The following is a 20,252-nucleotide window of genomic DNA, read 5'->3' on the forward strand; positions in this document are numbered from 1 at the left end:
GAGTTTGGTGAGTTCAAGAAGAGAAAGCTATCCATTCTAAACATTTCATTTGTGGCCCGTAGGCAGATTGAGCCACTGTCATCCTGACAAATGAGATTCGTTAGGCTCAGATGATAACGATCAGATGGAGTATATTAAAGGAGCGTCAGCGATAGTGACTATACTGACAACCCTGTTGTCTGGGTTTCTGTTAAGAAGACCCAGATAGATGTTAAGACCAGTCAATCATCTCATAGGGACTAACTACCACGAAAGCATCTGATATCCAAATGAGGGACTTTAATGATGTCCATTTTCCTCATCCAATTTTGCTGCTGATTGCGTGCTCTTCATACACTTCAATTCTTTACAATTAGAAAATGTAAAGCAACTTTTGGCGACTTAAAAATAGGCCGAACCTTGTTACTATGAAATGTGAGGTGGGGGTCGGGGGTGAGGGTGTTGAGTTCGATCTTGCAAGTCATTGAGGAGTCGGACAGCTGATAGAGTTCTAACAGCCTGTCTTGTGGACTGGGAGGTGGTGGACAGGGAATGTAGGACTGTGGTTCAACGGTCCAAGATACTGTCAATCTGTACACCACATCAGTCTGATGAATTTGGGAATGGTCGGCAAGCATATGCTAAATAATTCAGTCTATCTATGATTTCCAGCACTTGTTGTTTCCAGTTCTCTTTCAATATGGTGCTTTTGTAAATCTCCGGCAGCAAACAGCAGGGATGTCTGTGTTCAGCACCTGCAGGAGTCTTGCAATGGGTCCTGTTCTGGATTTCTTGTAATTGTTCTGTCATGTCTGTAGAGATGGATGGGTACCTGGGCCTAAGGGCAGCACTGTTTCAGGAGATTACTCTCCTGAGGTGTATTAATAGTAGGACTATGTGTGTGAGTGTATGTCTGCTCAGGGAAACTTCTGATTGAAGAATCTGGATCAGAAGCTCCTGAGGGAGACACTTACTGCAACAACACACACACACGTTTCCACAGACATCCTCACACTGCAATGAATGAAGTATAAACTTGAAGTGCTTTGGTATACTACTTTGTGCAAAATTCTTATTTCTCAATGACACCTAGTTTGTTTAACCTTCTCCTATTAAGGTTTATTCCACTCAGTTAAACAATTCTGGAGACTGATTAGGTAACAAGGCACTACAAAAGTCAAATTCTCAGGAAAGCTTGAGCATGAAAGGGCCAGGAGAAAGAAAGGAAAGAGTGAGATGAGAGAAAAGGTAGGACATGAGAAAGAAGTGGACTCAAAGAAAACGAGATGGTCCGAGCAAGAAATGGCGATGAAGATTAGATTGAGAAAGGAAAAGTGAACGGGAGAACTAAAAAAAAAAACTAAAAAAAACATCAAAGTAAAAAGGGAGTGAGATGGTGAAAGGAGATCTGACAGTTTTCTAGGGCATTCCTGAAATATAGGGCTGGATATAACCTTGACAAGCAGGAGGGAGTGCAGGAGAGGAGAGGCCTGATCACACTGCCTCTAACCAGTCTCAGCTGTGTGGGTGTGTTTGGGTTTATATGGGTGAATATTTGTGTGTGTGTGTGGTTGTGAGAAATACTTCGGACCAAAATGTATGTGTGGTTTTCTCTCATGATTGTGTGTGTTGGCAGACTGAGAGCACAGGTGAAGCCAGTTCACCTGCTTCTTGACAGATGGACAGCAGGAGAGAGTGATTGGAAGGAGAAAAACAGAGTAGAAAAAGAGAGAGAGAGAAGAAGGAGAGAGAGAAGAGAGAGGAGACAGAGTGAATATGGCAGTGAAAGGAGAATCGGAGGGAGAGAGAATCAGGCCCTTTCCTCTCCCTGATGAGATTGGTCTGGAATTGAATTTCATAGAAACAAACAGCAGGAGACATAAGTACCTACCTCCCTCTTTCTTTCCCTCCCTCTTTCTCTCTCTCCCTCCCAGCTTCCCTCCATCCTCCTCTCTCATTCTCTAGTCTCGGTGGAACAGAAGCGTGACATAAGCACCCAATTAAAAACGAGACAGGAAGAGACCCAGCAAGGAACTGTAACTCTTCTGCACAATAAGAATAAACTCTGTCTCTTTCTCTGTCATGACGCATCCAAACATTACTTGTCCTTGATGGGAGTCTTGAATCTAATGACCTAACTTCCTGTTTCGGATGACAACTCTGGGCTGCAGCGCTGTATATTTCCATGCCAAAACGATACAGTCCTCTGGACATGAACACAGCAAGCTTATCAGTTCTTGCTAACATTAGCTGAAAGGTTGAGACCTCAAATTATAATGTCATAGTGTACCAGGAGTAAAACATACCTATGCTACCTTATGGCTCACAAAAACACAACTTAAAAGTTCCTAATAAAATATTCAAATTCAAACCATATTCAAACTATAATTTAGTAATATATGGATGATGGTCACTGCAGCCACTTTGCTATGTCAGTGTCAGGGATTTCACTTGACAATTTTATTCCTTAGTAGGTCAGTGGAGTAGTCTACATCTTGGGAGACATAGCAGATCTCTGTTTAGCTGCACAGAGGTGACCTCTTACCTGCAGGCTTTATTTGCTGATTGGAGGGATATACTGAACCTTCCTGCTCCTGACACATGGCCAACGTTACCAATAAGGTGAGATAGTAGCAGGGAGTAATGTATCTGGATGAATTTTCAGTTCAACAAAATGTTCAGTTCAATTTTCTAATTCGCTTTCTTGCCCTACCTCTCTCTCCCTCTTGTCCTTTCTCCATCAGTCTAACCGTCCGCTCTGTTTTTACCGTTCCCTTTCGCAACACCATACTCCCCCTTCCCTCTCCCAGCAGTGCGTATCCTGCCTGGGAGCATGAGGTGGGAAAAGGAGAGCAGCTTCTCTCTGTCTACCTCCCTCCCTCCCTCTCCCTCCCTCTCTCCCTCCCTCTCTCAATCTCTCGCATGCTCTGACACTCCCTCCCTCCCTCCCGCTCTCTCTCTCTCTCTCTCTCTCTCTCTCTCTCTCTCTCTCTCTCTCTCTCTCTCTCTCTCTCTCTCTCTCTCTCTCTCACACTCACTCTCTCTGTCTGTGTGTGCTCAGATGTTAAGTGGCGTGCAGTGTTGTTATGTCATGAGGCTGGAGAGCTGGAGCGGGAGAGAAATACTTGCTTCTACCGGCTTCGAGTACCTTGCAGATACATTAGATGCTAAAGAGGAGAGATGGATAACAGCACAGGAGGTGAAGAACTATGATTACATGCTTTTAGTGTCCTGGGTATTTTGGTCCGTGTTGACGTTTAGAGACACAACTAATGTCTGGCAGAAGAAATAGTTGCATATACAGCTCAGCAAGACTTTGAAGATTTTGAAGATTCCAAACCCAGGACATGCTGCCCACCTGGAGATTCACGTTTGAAAGATTTTAAACTGGAGAAACAAGCTGAGATGTCTAGGACAAATTTCTTTGGACAGTGAAGGTATCCATCTGAAGGACATGGAACGTGCGTAACGGGCCAGAATATTGGGGCCAGACGCTGGATAGAAGTGTTAGTTCTGTAATGCCAAAGGGGGTTTGACCTAACCATGTATGACTCTGCATAGTTAGCGGTTGAGGGGGCTGTACAGGTGTGTCCAGAGCAGACATTCCATCCCCTCCTTCCAAGCTTCTAATGTTTCTCCTCTTCCCCCAGTCTGCTGTTTCACTTGACATCAAGTTATTTCTTGCGACTCTCTCCATCGCTTCATTTCAATGGAAAAGCCACAGAAAGATAGAGCAGACATAATCTATTGATGTAACCGTCACACATCCGAGACCAGGTCCGTGGCATCAACAGCAAAAACAACACGCAGCTAAACACAGAGGGGAATAGCAGATGGACCATGTGGAGCCAGACAGGATACTGCACTCACATGCCTCACCCTGGACATCCCTTCTACCATGCCCCCTGCAGGTGTGTATACTGCAAGTCCTCTCTCCATTCCCTCAGAGTATCTAACTCTCTGGGAGAGGCTATAATCTGTCTGAGTAGTAGGGGTGTAACGATACACTCAGCTCACGATACAATACGTATCACGATACTTGGTGTACGATACAATACGTATAACAATATTTTGCATTTTTTATGAAACTGAAATTCAATTAACAGATTTATTTCCAAAACATTAAACATTTTCAATGTTTCAAACGGACGTCATATTGTAAAAATATTGCCATAACTCTATGATACATATTGTAAACATTTTGTATTGCGATATATTGTTCCACGATATATTGTTACACCCCTACTGAGTAGTGTAGGTTAGTATTTGTGGCTTTCTTGTGTATTGAAGAACAACTTGTGTTTTTGACCTCTAAATCACTTAAGGCAAAACATTTTTGGCACTGTTAACTCGTAAATGTTTGTTTTAGTGTACTGCACTTGACGCACTGAGAACAAGGGAACAGTTTTTGCTTTCGTTAAGCCAGACAATAGGTATGGTCTTTTGGTCAGTGTGTAATCAAGTTATTTATGTAATTTCACATATTTGAGGGGCTAATCAAATGACTGGATTGGAATTGGATCACAGAGAGAATAATTGCCCGATACCCTTTTCTAGTTGGTAAACTTCCTCCATATCAATTGACCATGATGAGGTTGAGATTGTATGGGTTGTGCAAGTAAAAATCAAATAAAGAGAGCATTATTGGTCATTTTGGTTGTTCAGGTTCACCCCCAGTATCACATAATGACATGTATCACACTGTTGCGGATGTGGCTGCACTCCTGTCTCAAATGAACACTATCCATTCCCACCCCTGAGGGAGGAACAGTCCCTACTCCTCAAGTCTTCTGTCACCGTCTTTTAACATTTCTTGGCCAGAAATTGTAGACATTTATAGGGGAGAAATACACCAAAAATACCCCAAATTTTATTTTATTGTATTTTGTGAAGGACTTTTATTGCAATCACAAGCAACATGCAGCAGGTGTTCCTAATGTATTTATAATATCTTTCTGAAATCTGAGTTCTTTGATTTGGATTCTTCAAGGCCATGAGGCTCTAATGAAATATGAATGCATGTGCATCTTTGTAATGACGCGGAAGTGTGCATGTTCATGTACTATCAGTATGTGTGTGCTAGGTTAGTTTGTGTGTGCGTGTATGATCCTTGCATCCTAGCAAACCAAGGAAATGGCCTTTCCTTGGCCTTTCCTCAAATTCCACTCCACTGTTCCAGCAGTGACAAAAAAACATTCTTATTTTCAGAAAGGAATGTTAATTCGTCAGAGGGAGACTAGTTTAACAGCTTGTTGAACTAAAACTTGTTTGGTATACTTTGAAAGTAACATGACCTGAGAGGCAGCACTGGTTAATTATTGGCTCAACTGTCAATAAAGTGGACGGTGACACAGATCGCCTCCACCCAGCTCGCACACCCTGCTGGCACTCTCTCTCTCTTCGTCCCTCCCTGTCTCCCTCCCTCCCTCTCTGTTTACATTCAAACATCCAAATGAGGAGGTATTACTGGATGTTTAAGGAAGTACTTAGCAAAGTCTCCTACGCTTGATTTAAGCTACAATGAGCTCTGGCCAGGCATAGTGGGATGAGGTGAGAATGTCTTCATCCTTGTGTTGTGTATGTGTTGGTATTATTGATAGTATGCTTGTGCTTGCTTATAGATGTGTATTTGTGCACGTTGTGGTTACATACGCACGATACCTTGTTGTTTCGATTGCTGTGTGGTAAGATGTTTATGATCACAATAATCTCCTTGTGTACTACCTCGCATTTCTCACAAAATGGACAGAAGTATTATGTGTGCTTTTACGTGTGTGTGTGCATGTGTGTGTGCGCGTGTGTGTTCTGTCAGCAGTTTAGCACTAAATGGATTGGTCTGTTGTCACAGCAGGGGTGTGTAGGGAGCAGATTGTCTTGGAACCTTTGCTCATCCCCAAGTGTCTGTCACTACACACACAAACACACACACACACACATTACAAACATACACGCACGCACCCACTCTCACTAAGGCACACCATTTCCACCCTACATCTGGACATGACACAATGCAGGATTAAGCAAAGGCAAGGGATCTCAGTAAACTGTAAATCTGATGTTTTGACCACAGAGTCACCATAATAGCCCAGTAATCTTATCATATCTATTCACGGGAACTGATGTATCCATTTGTGCCTTTAGCTGTTTTATTGGAATGCTGCTGATCTGGTTCAGAAGATGGCAGGGCTGACAGTTGAGGTGGAATAAGGCTTAAAGGGTTAGAAAGAATGTTGGTTGGATGAGACTCTGGTGTGGGAGTCTTTTGGTATGCTTTGTGTGGACTAAACACACACACAAGCACACAAAGACCAGGGATCACTAACCAAATCTGCTGGACAGAGAGAAATTGAAACAAAATAGCAAATAACTGTCCAGGGAATGCTTGAAGCAGAATCTGTCATTCACTCTCCATGTATGTAGCATAGTCATGCACTGTGCAGTAAGGCAATCTAACACTACTGAGTCACTATTCTTTTTGCATATGCTAAACCCTTTTCACTGTGGCTCCACCACACACATCCTATCCCAAACATTCATATTCTCTCTGGCGCCGTTGGCAGTCTAATTGCATGTCTTATTTCCTCATTTACGCATAACAAATTACCCTGTTCATTATATCAGCTTGGTAGCCCCAGATAAATTGTTTCAGGAAGCAAAAGAAGAAATGATTTTGCACCATTGTAGGGACACTGAAAGTCCATAAAAAGTTGGTGTGCTTAATAAGGTCCCAACAGCTTTACTGACGAGTAATCTGGCCGGGCGTCCATTTCATTAGTTCTCATCCGTGCTGTCAATGGATTGAGAGGATCAGGGGTGTGGGGATTGAGCTCAGTTGTGGACATGGGTCATTAGACTTCCAATGAGATGAGAAGAGATGAGTCGATTTTGTAACCCCCCTCCCCAAATCTCTGGATTCTCAGTAGAGTGTGTGTCAAAAAAAATGTTGAAGCATAAAGTCCACACTCCAGAAGGAAAATGCTGGATCTTCTTCTGTGTATCAGAGTGAAAATCGTTAAATCACTGCCTTTAATGAAGGAGAACTACTACATTCTACCAGGGTAGACGTTTTGCTTGGCACGTAGCTCTTTTGGAGGGAACCGGCGATGCTGACTACCTGCTTAGGAAGTGTGTGCTTCTGCACTGGTCTCAGGCCTGAAAGGTAGGATGGAAAAGTCCCAACGATGTTTGAGCACAATACATGTCCTTGTGCTGTCTGTGTTTTACTACTTAATACATAGCAAATGTTACTGCTTCATATGGTACCAGTACATATGGAAGATGTCTTGGTCTATGTTTTGTGTAAACATAGTATGTGCACTCCCTGTGATGTTCAGAAAGACAATGTGGCAAGGGAGCACTGAGCACCTTGCCAAATCTGGCACGCTCTGATGATCAAGCAGTTGCACTATGTGGAGAAATATTTCTCCAGCTTCTTACAAATGGGACGTAGCAAACACAACTGCAGTGAATTCTTCTCAACCCACATTAGAAAACCGCAAACAATTATGAATTTTCCTCTGAACCCCAGAGAACAAAATTGTGAGTAGGCTTGAGAAGAAATAAGCAGGTCAGTCCTCCCCACCAGCTTCAGTGGGTAGCCTGCATTCCACAGGACACATACTTGGGTATAATGTGCCATTGTTTACACACATTCTGACACTAAGTGGGTGGTGTGCAAAGATATCAGCCCATCTATGCTCGTTAGTTTCAGTACGGAAATTGGTTAGAAATTGTGTTTTATTAGATGGGAATAATAATATGAAGATCAACTAAAGAGTATGCGGAAAGGTTGACACATCAACACCGTATGTATAATGGATTTGCTCGGTTCCAAAACGGGGTGATCCCATTTTTTATCAAAGAAGATTAGCACATATATTAACTGAAATGAAAGTACAATTTCATATTTTTTCAGTTTGGTCATTTTAAAAGGAGGATATTTTGCAGTGTTTCAAATTACTGTTAGATTATTTGTCACTATGGTGACATTTAAATAATGGCTTTTGAAATGAGGTAACAATCTAATTAGTGGACTCTCACAGTGTGAAATAGAGATGTGTGTGCGTGTTCACGTGTTTCAAGTGTTTTTGAAGATGAAACCAGACATGCGTGAATGCTCTGCTTGGTACCTCAAAGCCCAGTGTTTCCACCTTCAAACTCTCCATGTGGGATTCCACTGGAGTCTTTGTGTATCTAGGTGGAGCTAATTTGTGCCTTCTCTGGTGCTGAAACTCTCTGTGTGACTTATGACTCATGTATGGTCAGATGGGAACAATGGTAACAAAGCTGACCGGCTCAGCGGGAGCACACATCCATCAAAGACTGTCCAAGCCCCTTTTCCTTCCTTTCTTCCTATTTTTTCTGTCTCTCTCTCTGCCCCCTGATCAGCCCGCACACGCACTCGACACGCACACACACACACACAGACACACAGCGTTTCGAATGTGAATGCAGTTTAAAGTTCTCAGTGATTTGCATACCTGCCTGTCTGTCCCCAGGCTGAATCCCTGCTCACCAATCTGCAGGAGCCTTGTTGACCTCCTACACGCTGTGACTCAGGCCTGTTGAAGGAACACAATATGTGTGTCTGTGTGTGTAGTAGACACTCCTGCTGAAGTCCTCCCTCATCGCCAAAAGTGCACTTTTCAATAGAAAGTCTCTGTTGGCAGGGTTTATGATAATGGAGAACATGAGCATATCATTCGGCAAATATTACCACATCTCCAACCATTGCCATAGCAACAATGTGCACCAGTGGTCCAGAGGAAAAAAAAGGAAAACCACAATCCCGGTCTGCCCTGCTTCAAGAGAGACCCGAGACACCATCTGTTGGAGGGGTAACGATTGACAGCTTTTTGGGGCGGCAGTGGCAATAGCTGTGTGTTTTACCCTAGCAGGCCACAATCAAGATGGAGCATCTCATCAGGATGGTAGAATCACAATCCTGATTCTTGACCACAGCGCAATTAACTCTGAAGGCGATCTCATAACCTCCTCCGTCTGAGGGAGGTGGGGCAGTGGAGAGAACACAGGAATGATTAGGATGGAGAGGTGGGGATTGTAGGGGGAGAGGATGAAAGGGGCAGATGGGGAGCCGGAGATGTAGAAAGGATGAGGGAGGGAGGGAGGGGGGGGTAGGGAGGGAGGGAAGGGGTAGTGAGGGAGGGAGGGAGGTGGAGAGAGAGAGAGAGAGAGAGAGAGAGAGAGAGAGAGAGAGAGAGAGAGAGAGAGAGAGAGAGAGAGAGAGAGAGAGAGAGAGAGAGCGAGAGTGAGAGTGAGGGGAGGATGCAGAAGGAGCAGAGAAAAGCGAGGGATAGTCAGAGGATGGGAGAGTAATAAATGAGGAAAGGGAGAGGGGGAGTTAGAGAGCGGATCGAGGGAAAACGTGATACCGGAGAGAAGTAAAAGAAAATCTTGTCAGCCTGTATACTGAAGGCTGTCTAGACTTTAAATTGTTGAGCCTGAGTGAAAGTAAGAAGTCGTGACGAGGGAACACAGTCTAAATCGAATCAATAAAATGGGAAGGACAAGAAGAGCATGGACTGACATGTAATTACATGATACTCTGTAACCTGGATTCATTTCAGACTGACACCTGAACCACTCATTTTGATATAACCCAGTAGACCCGCATCAAGCATTTATGCAAAGTTTTATATGTGTGCATAGAGCTATCGGAGCAGTAAGAACCATGTGAATACACAGTGATAAGGATCTGCAGTACTGTGTTTAGTGACGTAGGCAAGTTTCTTTGTTGCCGAGAAGGCCGTTTTTCAGCTGCAGATCTCACGTTGCTTGCACATTTCCTTGAATACGGTGTCATCAAAATCTGAAAGAACAGTACATTGATTTCACCCCGGCCTCGTGCTCTTCGCGAGTCACTCCCACGACTGGCCTCTGTCGGAGAGGATCAGACAAGAGTCTAAGAGGTGGACCCTGCGGCGGCACCCGAGACAGACGCACTGCAGAAGGGCTTGTGTCGTCCGTGTCAGGATCGATGTAAATCAGTGGCTTTGTGCTTCTGGGGGTCACGTCCCCTGGGTGCCTGTAAGGTACCTGGTGTCACTACAGGTGTACATGGTGTGCATGGGAAGTGATGTACGGGCGGGGCAGGAGAGAGAGTGACGTTGAGACAAAGGGAAAACCGTCTTCCATCGGAATGTTGTTGATGTTTTTTAAAGTCAGTATCACTGGGTGATTCAAAGCTCATGAGATATGAAGACTCTCTAGAAAGTCCTATTCTATTCTATTCTAAGCAATGATGTAGCAACTAAGTGGCTTTCACACTGAAGAGACCACAAATAGACCACTGAAAGATGAACCACTTCTGCCCCCCAAAATAATTATTTTTGAGAGCACTACCCCTTTAACCTCAGCGCCATCTAGAGCCAGCACACGCTGCTGCCCTCTAACCTAATTCACTGGAAACATCTTATATCCCCTTCATCCCTCAAGTTACAACCACTTCTCGCTCTGTCTGCATCAATCTGACCAATAAGTGATTCTTCTCTCTGTTGCTGCCATGCCTCTGAGGAAACGTCCCTGATAATGCCCCACCTCGTCGTACATGCCACAGTGTTTGAATCCTTGAATAGCGAAGCATTACCAAATTAGACTTGGGCAAGAGGAAGGCCAACAGAACCAGATTTCTTATTGTAAGTAAGTAAGACTTTATTTATAAAGCACATTTCATACAAGAATTGTAGCTCAAGGTGCTTTACATAAAATCAATAAAAACAATAATACAATTGTTAAAAGTAATGATTAAAATAGCAAATCTCTAAAGAAATATCTTGTAAATATCTTTATACCCTTGCACATTCACTCTCCTCCTGAATTAGCTTCCATGGAACCCTCCCTCACACTGCTCTTTCAGTGCTCAGCAGAATAATGCTTTCTTCTCATGAATGCATGGTCTAGTGTATAGAATAGGGGTTTAGTTGATGTAGGCATATTCGTAATGACTTTAAACACAGCTCAGCGCTTGTAACTCTCCTCGCAATCACACAACCTCATCCTTCTGCCATCCTTGTTTATGCTAAGGCAAATATTTTCATTATCTTGGCAATTATACATTTAATAGACAATCTGTTCCCAGGCCCTTCCAGAGTGAATTTAATGAGAGGCAATCAGGTTCCGGGGAAGACAGCCAATACCACAGTGCTGATTGGTATGTGGACAAGGATTGAACAACCTGCGTTGTGATTGCTGAGACTGTCACAGTCTCACTTACACACTTGGAAGTCTAAACTTAATGAAGTTCAAAAGTGTTAAAGAGGAATTGACTGATTGTATTACTTACTTTCAAGTAAACTTGCAGTCCCTCATATTGGAGTGGACATATTTAAGGAAAAAGCTAGAACTACCATCTCAGTCAAACCTTTCACTCTCAGACCTTAGAAAACTCGATTTTGTCTTTAAAATGTGAATCCCTAACCACAGTCCTGGCCAGTGTTTGTGGTAAATCACTCACTCAGATGCCCACACAATGTTAGCGCGCGGCTAATGTTAGCGCTGCAAGACACAAAAACACCTGTTCTCCTATATCATTCTTACACACATAGAGGGGCGCTCACCACAGTCATTGTATAGATTAACTTGCATGTGTGGTATTACTGGGATCCTTGCACTAATGTACTTCAATAACATACCTTATCTAGAGAGTCAACAGATAGTTGGAATGTGCATGTTTTCTGAAACCAAAATTGGAGCCAGACTTATTGTTAATTTGGGGGAATTCTAGATATTTTTTGTTACATCTATTTGCCACCAATCCTGAAGATAGGTATGAGAGGCCAAGGGGAAGTTAAAGATATATTCTAAGAATCTATTCTAAGATGTGAGGATCCTCCACACTCCAGCATGCTTTGATCTTTTGTACAAACGCTTTGTAGCATTGCTTAGATTTTTTTCCCGTTCTGTCTTCTCTCAACCATGTTTTTGGTGAGACACCTGGAGGTCAGACATTTTATTTATTGTGGTGCAGAGATGGATGGATAACCACATTGTACCTTTGAAGGACTATGTAATTCGCATTCCAATGAAATTAAATTCAAACTGGGTATAGTACCAACCTGGACTGCCATATACCCTGAACCCTGTAATTACATTTCTCTCTGGGCCCTCAACCTGGTGGGCAGCCTGCCAGCAGCAGTGACTAACCCTCCACCCCCTCGTGCCCCTTAACCCTCCCTCTCCTGTTGGAGAAGCCCATATATTTCAGGGCCAGGTTGGCACCAGAGAGGTCGGGTGTGGGCCGTGAGGGGTAGGGGTGTGTAGGGTTGCTGACCATGGTTCAAAGTGGGCCAAACAACAACATCCCCAATGAGACATGCTGAATGCTTTGTTAAGAAGTTTGCTTTTTCAAATAAGTCAATAAAAGGAATGACAGAGAATCTTGTGGGGAGGACATGGTTACTCGGATGTGTTGCCCTGTTCTGGCTTACTTGCTACAATAATTTGTGTGTGCCTTACTGTGCAACCTTACTGTAAAATGTTGCCAATAATACAAAACAATATTCTCAACAAAATGTTGACACAAATATTCCCAAAAAAACCTTCCCTCCATTTCCTGGGAATTGTCCACCTGTGTGCAAAGCTATGGTTTAATAAGATATGTTTGACAGTCTAATGGCTTGTGGTCAGTCAGTATGGTTAAAAACCCTCATTAAAGTCTGTAGTGGCCCCAGTAGCGTTCCACAGACGCTGTCTGTCCCCGCTCTGATAAATGGCTTCCCTCTCTTGCAGCACTGACCGTAGCTAACTCTGATATCATCATGGGAGTAGACTTTAGTCAACCCCATGCCTGTCTGAAAGCTTTGCCAACATGTGTGCGTGTTAGTATTTTGTAGCTTGACCACACTGTCATTGCCTATCACTTGTCTGTGAATGTGTGAGTTCCCTGGCAGAAGCAGCCACCAGAGAACCTTGTTGACTACAAGAGAGAGAGAGAGAGAGAGAGAGAGAGAGAGAGAGAGAGAGAGAGAGAGAGAGAGAGAGAGGGAGAGAGGGAGAGAGGGAGAGAGGGAGAGAGGGAGAGAGGGAGAGAGGGAGAGAGGGAGAGAGAGAGAGAGAGAGAGAGGGAGAACGGGGGGAGGGAGAACGGGGGGAGGGAGAACGGGGGGAGGGAGAACGGGGGGAGGGAGAACGGGGGGAGGGAGAAAGGGGGGAAAGAAAGAGAGAGGGATAGAGAGAAAGAGACACACACAGTGTCAGATAGCATTTCACCCTTTAACCCCTCCCAGACAGGCCCCTCCGACAGTGCCACTTTACTTCCTGCTAACGTGGGATGAGCTTACACTCTCACACCACACACATTCCTACCCGGGAAGACTGACCAGCGGAGTGATAGACAGAACACCGTAACCATGGGGAACCAGGTAAACTGGGCCTAAGACTCTTTGCATAGACCATGGATATTCTACAAACTATAAGCCATCGAGTATATTTCAGTCATGCATTCTTTTTTAGGCTACTCTCTGAGTTGTGAAAGAGAAAAAAAAGAGACAGATGGTGGGGGCGGGAGGAATCAAGGTTGCACTAAGCTATAGGGTTAAACTTTAGCGCCGACATTGACAGAGAGGGCAGTGCTGAAACCGCAGCAGCTATCTGCCATTGGCTCGAGGGAAATGGAGACAAAGCCACGCTGAAGCGGTGTTAGAGCTGCAGTTGGATGCACCTTTCAGTACAGGGTTGTATAGCTGAGGTGGTTATTTGTAGTCAAATGTGGATACAGTTACCTATAACTAATTCTAGCTATGTTGAGCTGTAGGACTTAACTCACATGACTCACCTGGTTGTAATATTGTCTGATGAATGTCTTTTCTTTCAAATGATGACAATAATTACTGTCAGAACTTACTTGACGGAACTTAGAGTAGTAGCCATAAAAAGACTGGCTTGTTTTAGTGTGTGCTACAGTAAATCACACATTATAAATATTTTCGCTGTATCAATTATATGTAGGCGAAGAGAAATTAATTCAAGAGAAATGATGAAACTCCAGTTTAGAGCTATTTGTGCCCAACCAACCCACACTTAACTCCATCTAGGGATTTGTGGTCCTGGGTCCATCCAACTCACTCTGAGATCATTCGTATTAAGGTCTTGGCAGTTTATTTTTCTGTGCGTGTTTTCATGGCTGTACATCCGTCTGTCTACTCTGTGGATGCTGGCATGGTAGTGTTGTGGGTATTCATTATCACAGTATGAGCTCCATAACTCTTAAGAGCATGTTACTGTATGAAACGTGTTAAGTTGGTGTTAAAATGTGTTCCTGTATTAATGAGTAGGAGAGCTGGTGTTATTCTTCCAGTGCTTGATTTATGATGACACCTGAGGCTCTTCATGATTGTGACAAAAGGCTGATTGCTGATTGTTGGCTCATCCACTGCCTGCAGTTTACCCTGAAAGGTCTATGGGCTTGTTCAGAAAAGAACGCGAATGCTCACTGACACACACAAACAGGCACAAAGAGTAGTCGGACTCAAAGAGTCAGACGGGCGCACACAGACACATACCAACGTCTCCTCCAGCATGTTCCAAATAGGGAAGGTCTCCCTCAGTTCCTCTATTACCAACAACCCCCATCCTCTTTCTTTCTTTCTCTCTCTCTCTCTCTCTCTCTCTCTCTCTCTCTCTCTTTCTGTCTCTCTCTTTCTTTAAATAGACCTGACCTTTGACTGGCAAACGCACCCACTAACCAAATAGATATTTTGAACAGATCAGTCTAACCCTATCCTGCGTCGCCAGATATGGAGCCAAACCCTCCATAGAAGAGACCGGAGAGCTGCTGTTCAAAGCAAGTGATTTTGCCCTTTTCAATTTCAATCACCCTGGAGGTATATGCGCCTTCATGTGTGTGGTGATTAAGGAAATGTCAGTAACAGTGGCATTAAACAGTGTTTGTCCAGACACAGACAAGGACAAGTAAGAAACAACTTGTTCCTTCGTTTTTTTACGAGGCTCGATTAAAGGAAAACTGTGAAAGCATCCACATGGAACTGCTTTATCATTGACAGGAGAAGACTTCCCGCCATACAGTTTTGATGAAATTGTAATAGCTTAACTGTCTGGTTCCAGGTATGTTAAAAAAAGGTTAGGTTCTTCAAAGGAAGTGAGAAAATGAGGTTGAACAAACAGGATTTCCTTGAAATTGAGGCGAGGCCTTAGAGGTATATTGAAAGTGTTGACAGATATACAGTATTAGGTCATGTGATACAACAGGTGCATTGATATTTATGTATTTTCGTGTGTGTGTTTGTTTGTTTGGACTTATATGTGGCATGCAAATGTGCCTGTGGGTGTATCTCAGTCTGTATGTGAGCTCACTTACAGTATGTTTGTCAATGTTTGTTGTGCACTATTTGTGTGGGAGGTGTGTGTGTGACCCCTGTCAGGGTGTCTTATGTGTGTGTGTGTGATTCAGCATCTGCCACCCGTCCCTCATGAATGTTATGAGAACACCAGATGAGGGGGTCACAAAAGACATGACACCCAACCCTTTCAACTGCATGTATGGATAGCTGTTTACAATAGAGCATCTCTACCTGCCTAGATGAGAGGGTGGTATCTCTATGCATAATGAAGCCTGTCTCTCAAATATCAACAAATCACTAACTCATTAAAGTGAAATATACATTTTTTACAGTGAACTCCTGGCTCACAATTCAAACATGGAATCAAAGAAGTCGTTTGAGTAAAGAAAAAAGTTTTTCTTTTTTAAAACACCCTTTAGATTTTAGTGTGATGGTTTACACACAAAAAACCTGAACCTTTGACACTCAAAGCATTCTCCAAAATATAACTATACCATTCAACATCTTGAGACCATTTTAAACCCACTCAAATTAAATTTGCCGGCACAGTGGAAAGTGACTGCCAAGGAAATCAATACCATATTCCATTCATATGCAGTGTAAGAGCAACCAGCGTGGAATTATGGTTCAACCGTTGCCTTTATCAGATTACAAATAAACCATTCAGGTTTTCATGTGTATTGAATGACAGTGAGGATGGTGCCATCATAAGATGATGTATTATGATTATTATATTGGGTATTTTCCAGTGTACAAGGTAATTTGCACAGTAACCAAAACATATAGTAGTGTTCCAGCTCTAATTCATTTTCTATGGTTGTTTGCAAGTACCACAGCTATGACATTGCTTGGGATATTATTGCGTTGGCTGTTGAATTTAATAAGGCATCGAGACAACGTCATAATTCCTAACTCATAACTGGAAGTTCTGTTGAGGGTAGGTGCTGTCCTCCCAATGCCATCCATTATGTCGCGCATTTTGTTGGACTATTGAAATTCAAACAAAGCCAACATTTATGCTTATAACCTTCAACTTTGGTGCACACACTTTTTGTTGTTGTTTGTTCTGCACTCAATTTTGTACACGTTTGGGTCCACGCTGTCTTCTCGTCTGGTGCTGTGTGTGCTTTCCTTTTAGACACATCACTCAAGCAGACGGAGCGACAGCAGCCCTCTCCCCACAGTGCTCCTTCCCTGTGGGTCGGTACATAGTGCTTCTCACATTTTAAAAACCAGGAAGTGAGGTCTTTGCTGTCACTCCACATCACTTCTGACACGGAGAGAAGCACACTGGCGCTACTGTAAATGGAGGAGGGCTCTGTGGGGAAGATGGTAAACGAGGGTTGAGTTGTCCTACATGTCAAGCCATCTCTCCTGTGTTGAGGATTGGATCAAACAGTTTCATTGCTAACAGCCTTATCGACAGGTTAGCTTCAATGCAAGACACAAGCCACCTGCCATCCAGCCCTCCACTGCCCTGTTTATCCCTGGGGCAGTTTTCTTTTACACACTGGTAGAGACCCGAAAAGACTGAGATTAAAATCAATTCTGGTCAACTCTCCTCCCTAGTATTGTGTGTGAAGCCTGACAGTTTGTCAGGGTGCGATTGCATCAGTTGTCCAGAAATGGGGCCCGCAGCCTCAACTCACATTCTACACACGACTGGCAAAGTAAGGGGGGAGGTTGGAGACGGAGTGGGGGCCTTGGGTCGAGGTGTGTGTGGGGGAATATTTCTGTGTGTCTCTGTGGTTGTGGAGAGGAGGGAGCTGTATTTATAAACCCTGCTATGACCCTACAATGATCATCTTGTGTCTACATGCAAATAGAGCTTGTGAAAATCCATTCCAATGACCGCAGCATCGCTCAACAGACAAGGTTGCTAATTTTGTTCCACATTTTCCCCCTCCCTTCTATACCCCACCCCCATGCCTCCTGTTTCTCTTGTTTTGTTGCTACAGTCATAACCAGAGGGCCACCACTTTTTTGCACCCTGGGACGGGACAGGTGTCTGCAGATAGCGTGGATTTTATACTTCAGGAACAGTGAGTACTACTCTTCCACTGCTAATCTAGCGATGACAATGTATTGTTCACAGGATCTCTGGTATGTTGGCTGTAGGCCCCATCAATGCCAGTGACTCATCAGGAATGTCCTTGCCACAGGGTCTATTTGTGAAACTTCAATTATACACAACCAAGCTTCTTTGGAATCGATTGGGGATATACACTTTTGTCGAACATAAAGAGAGGTTTTCTGGGCAAATTGAGTCTGGAGACATTTCACAAAGAGGTGGCTCCATTAAAAGTGGTATTAGTTTAGAATGAGGCTCGTCTGTGTCTGGGAAACTAGTCCTAAATGTTGTGAACAGTTTAGAAAGTCTTAGATTCTTGGAATTGTTAGTCACAACCTGTTATTGAAGTATGAAGACATTTAGTGACACTGGAAAGATAGTTTGTGTAGATAGATAGTAGTAGCAAATTTTGAGATTACAAAACTCAGTTTGGCATACAATACTTACTATACATTACTATAATATAGGTAGACTCTTCTGGGTATGATTGTGTACTGATCTGCTCATCACTTTGTGTGTATTAGGTTGATAGGATTGTCTCTCTGGGAGTCCAGACGCAGTCAGATTTTCTGGCTGCTACTAGGCATGACTGTCTCAAATACCAGACTGCTGGTGGAAGATGTCCACTTCAGGCTGTGATTAGATGTGACATTAAAACAGTTAGATTATATAAGTGGATGATCAGATAATGGCAATCAACATCCACCTGATTCAGGTGGATGTTCATAACAGTGGTTAAACACAGGAAAAGCTGTGTTTAACCAAAGGTAGATGTCACGTTGCAGCTCGTCTCTCTACAATAGCTCTTACTTTTTCATTTCACCCCCTTCCCTCTCTCTGTGCTTCCACCTCTCATCTCTCCATCCTTTGTTTTGCTTCCAGCATGTGTCCTTAGCTAACTCCCAGCACCATAGGTGGGGGAGAGACAGAGCTCTTTGGAGTCTCTCCTGCGCCATGTCCTCCTCTTAAGCATAGGACTGGAGATGAGTCAATCTGCTCTTTGATTTGCAACAAAAAGACAAGGTCCCTCTATTTCCTCAGGGGCCAAAGCTGGCACAAGATGATAGAGGTTCAAGAGGGTCCACAGCAAGTATCATTCTGCTAAAATGATTCTGTTGAAAACAAACTACACTGGACATGTATTGAAAATTGTGAAATTAATACAATAAGGATAGATGTGCAGATGTTTACCTTATGCCTTATATAGAAGTCATCAATGTACAGAATAAATATACAATACTATATAATGCTTTTAGGACTTGGTTGAAAATGTATTTTATTCTAATTCCTAACCTAATCCTGTTTTATTGTACTTTAGTAGTGCAATAGTTATTTTTCTTCTACCCTGACGTTGCTCCTCATAGATATTTACTTACATTTTTTAATACAGGAAATGTAAAAAAAGATTGCTCCTTTTCCAATAAAAGCATCACAGTGAAGCAATATGTGTCTAGAGGCTTGCCATACAAAGACTCACCAGCCTACCTCTCTTCCTCTCACTCTCTCTCGCAGTCTACTTTCTCTCTCTCTCTCTCTCTCTCTCTCTCTCTCTCTCTCTCTCTCTCTCTCTCTCTCTCTCTCTCTCTCTCTCTCTCTCTCTCTCTCTCACACACACACACACTCACACACTCACACACAGACAGACAATCTATTTATCTAATTCTCTATAATCTCCTCTCATTCTTTCATAGTCTCTCTGTCTCTCTCTGACCCCCTCTCTCCCTTTGCCTTTCAATCTCCAGCTCTCAGTGTTTTTGCCTGGCAGAGAATAGGAGGGCACATTCCCCTGCCATGTTCTGATGGATCCGGCTCATTAACAGCTATGTGGGCGTGCAGGGCCTGTATGAACTACTCAGATAATGTGTCACTACCACTCAGCCTGAACCCCTTTACCTCATACACAGCAGGAACAGTAGAGAGAACCTACCACTTCACCATATGTGTGTGTGTGTGTATGTATGGATGTGTGTGTTTGTGTGAGTGGGTGCATTAAAGTATGTTTGTGTGTGAGTCCAGCATATATGAGAGAAAGAGAGCAAGTTTGTGCATTTGCAGATTTTGAAGTATCTAATAGGAGGTGCAGTCAGTTATTATGAGCAGCGTGCCACATGTCATAATGCTGTTCTATAGGCACTGAGTGGAAGAACAAGTCTGCTTCTCACCGGTGTAAACTATAGAGGATTTGCATCTATCTCACTGAAATATACCCTGTGCAAACACAGAGAAAACACAGCTTGTCGCCTGTGGCACACCATTTCTACAAGAGCAGCAGGGCTCAAATCACCTTCCATGAAGACTTGAGAGCTACCTTTAGTCATTTAGCAGACGCTCTTATCCAGAGCGACTTACAGTAAGTACAGGGACATTCCCCCCGAGGCAAGTAGGGTGAAGTGCCTTGGCCAAAGACACAACGTCATTTTTGCACAGCCGGGAATCGAACTGGCAACCTTCTGATTAATGGCCAATAGCCCAATTCCCTAACCGCTCAGCCATCTGACCCCCTGCTAACAGGCTCTCGAGGCGGGAAGGTGAAAACCCCATCTTGAATGGTTCTGTGTGGGCCAGAGCAGACTGGCGTCGACAGGCCTGCGTAGCTGAGGTTATCAGAGACCGGAGTGGCTATAAAGTGTCAGGTCTTTACAGCTTGTAAGGGTCCCTTATCAGGTCTTATTTTTGTATCGGAGCGATGGAATAACTTCTTAGGCTGTCTGGGTCTGGGTATGTGTTTCTAAGTTTGTTTCCTCTGCACTCTCTTGGCTTGTTTGTCCGTTGGCCTTGTTTGTCAGCCTCTCTATCTGTCTTAGTTTGTACATCTATTGATTTGCCTCTCTCTCTCTCTCTCTCTCTCTCTCTCTCTCTGTCTCTCTTTTTATCTCATGTATTTA

At 43.5% G+C, this 20,252-nt stretch overlaps 1 protein-coding gene across 6 annotated transcripts in view; it reads left to right on the forward strand.

The window, feature by feature from the left end:
• plekha7a (pleckstrin homology domain containing, family A member 7a) overlaps window positions 1–20,252 on the forward strand; it is a 60,449-nt gene that overhangs the window by 13,782 nt on the left and 26,415 nt on the right. For 5 of the 6 annotated variants that reach the window (XR_010876554.1, XR_010876551.1, XR_010876552.1 and 2 more), the window contains one exon: window positions 17,255–17,338. Coding sequence is in view for 2 of the 6 variants with exons in the window: in XM_067234403.1 (XP_067090504.1) it covers window positions 17,255–17,338 (84 nt within the window). In the remaining 4 variants the exon portion in view is untranslated. Of the gene's footprint in view, window positions 1–5,514; window positions 5,530–17,254; window positions 17,339–20,252 lie in introns of those variants that run through there. The other variant, XR_010876553.1, reaches the window with a different exon arrangement.

This window comes from Osmerus mordax, chromosome 4 (genome assembly GCF_038355195.1).
Source record: "Osmerus mordax isolate fOsmMor3 chromosome 4, fOsmMor3.pri, whole genome shotgun sequence".
Taxonomy (NCBI): Eukaryota; Metazoa; Chordata; class Actinopteri; order Osmeriformes; family Osmeridae; genus Osmerus; species Osmerus mordax.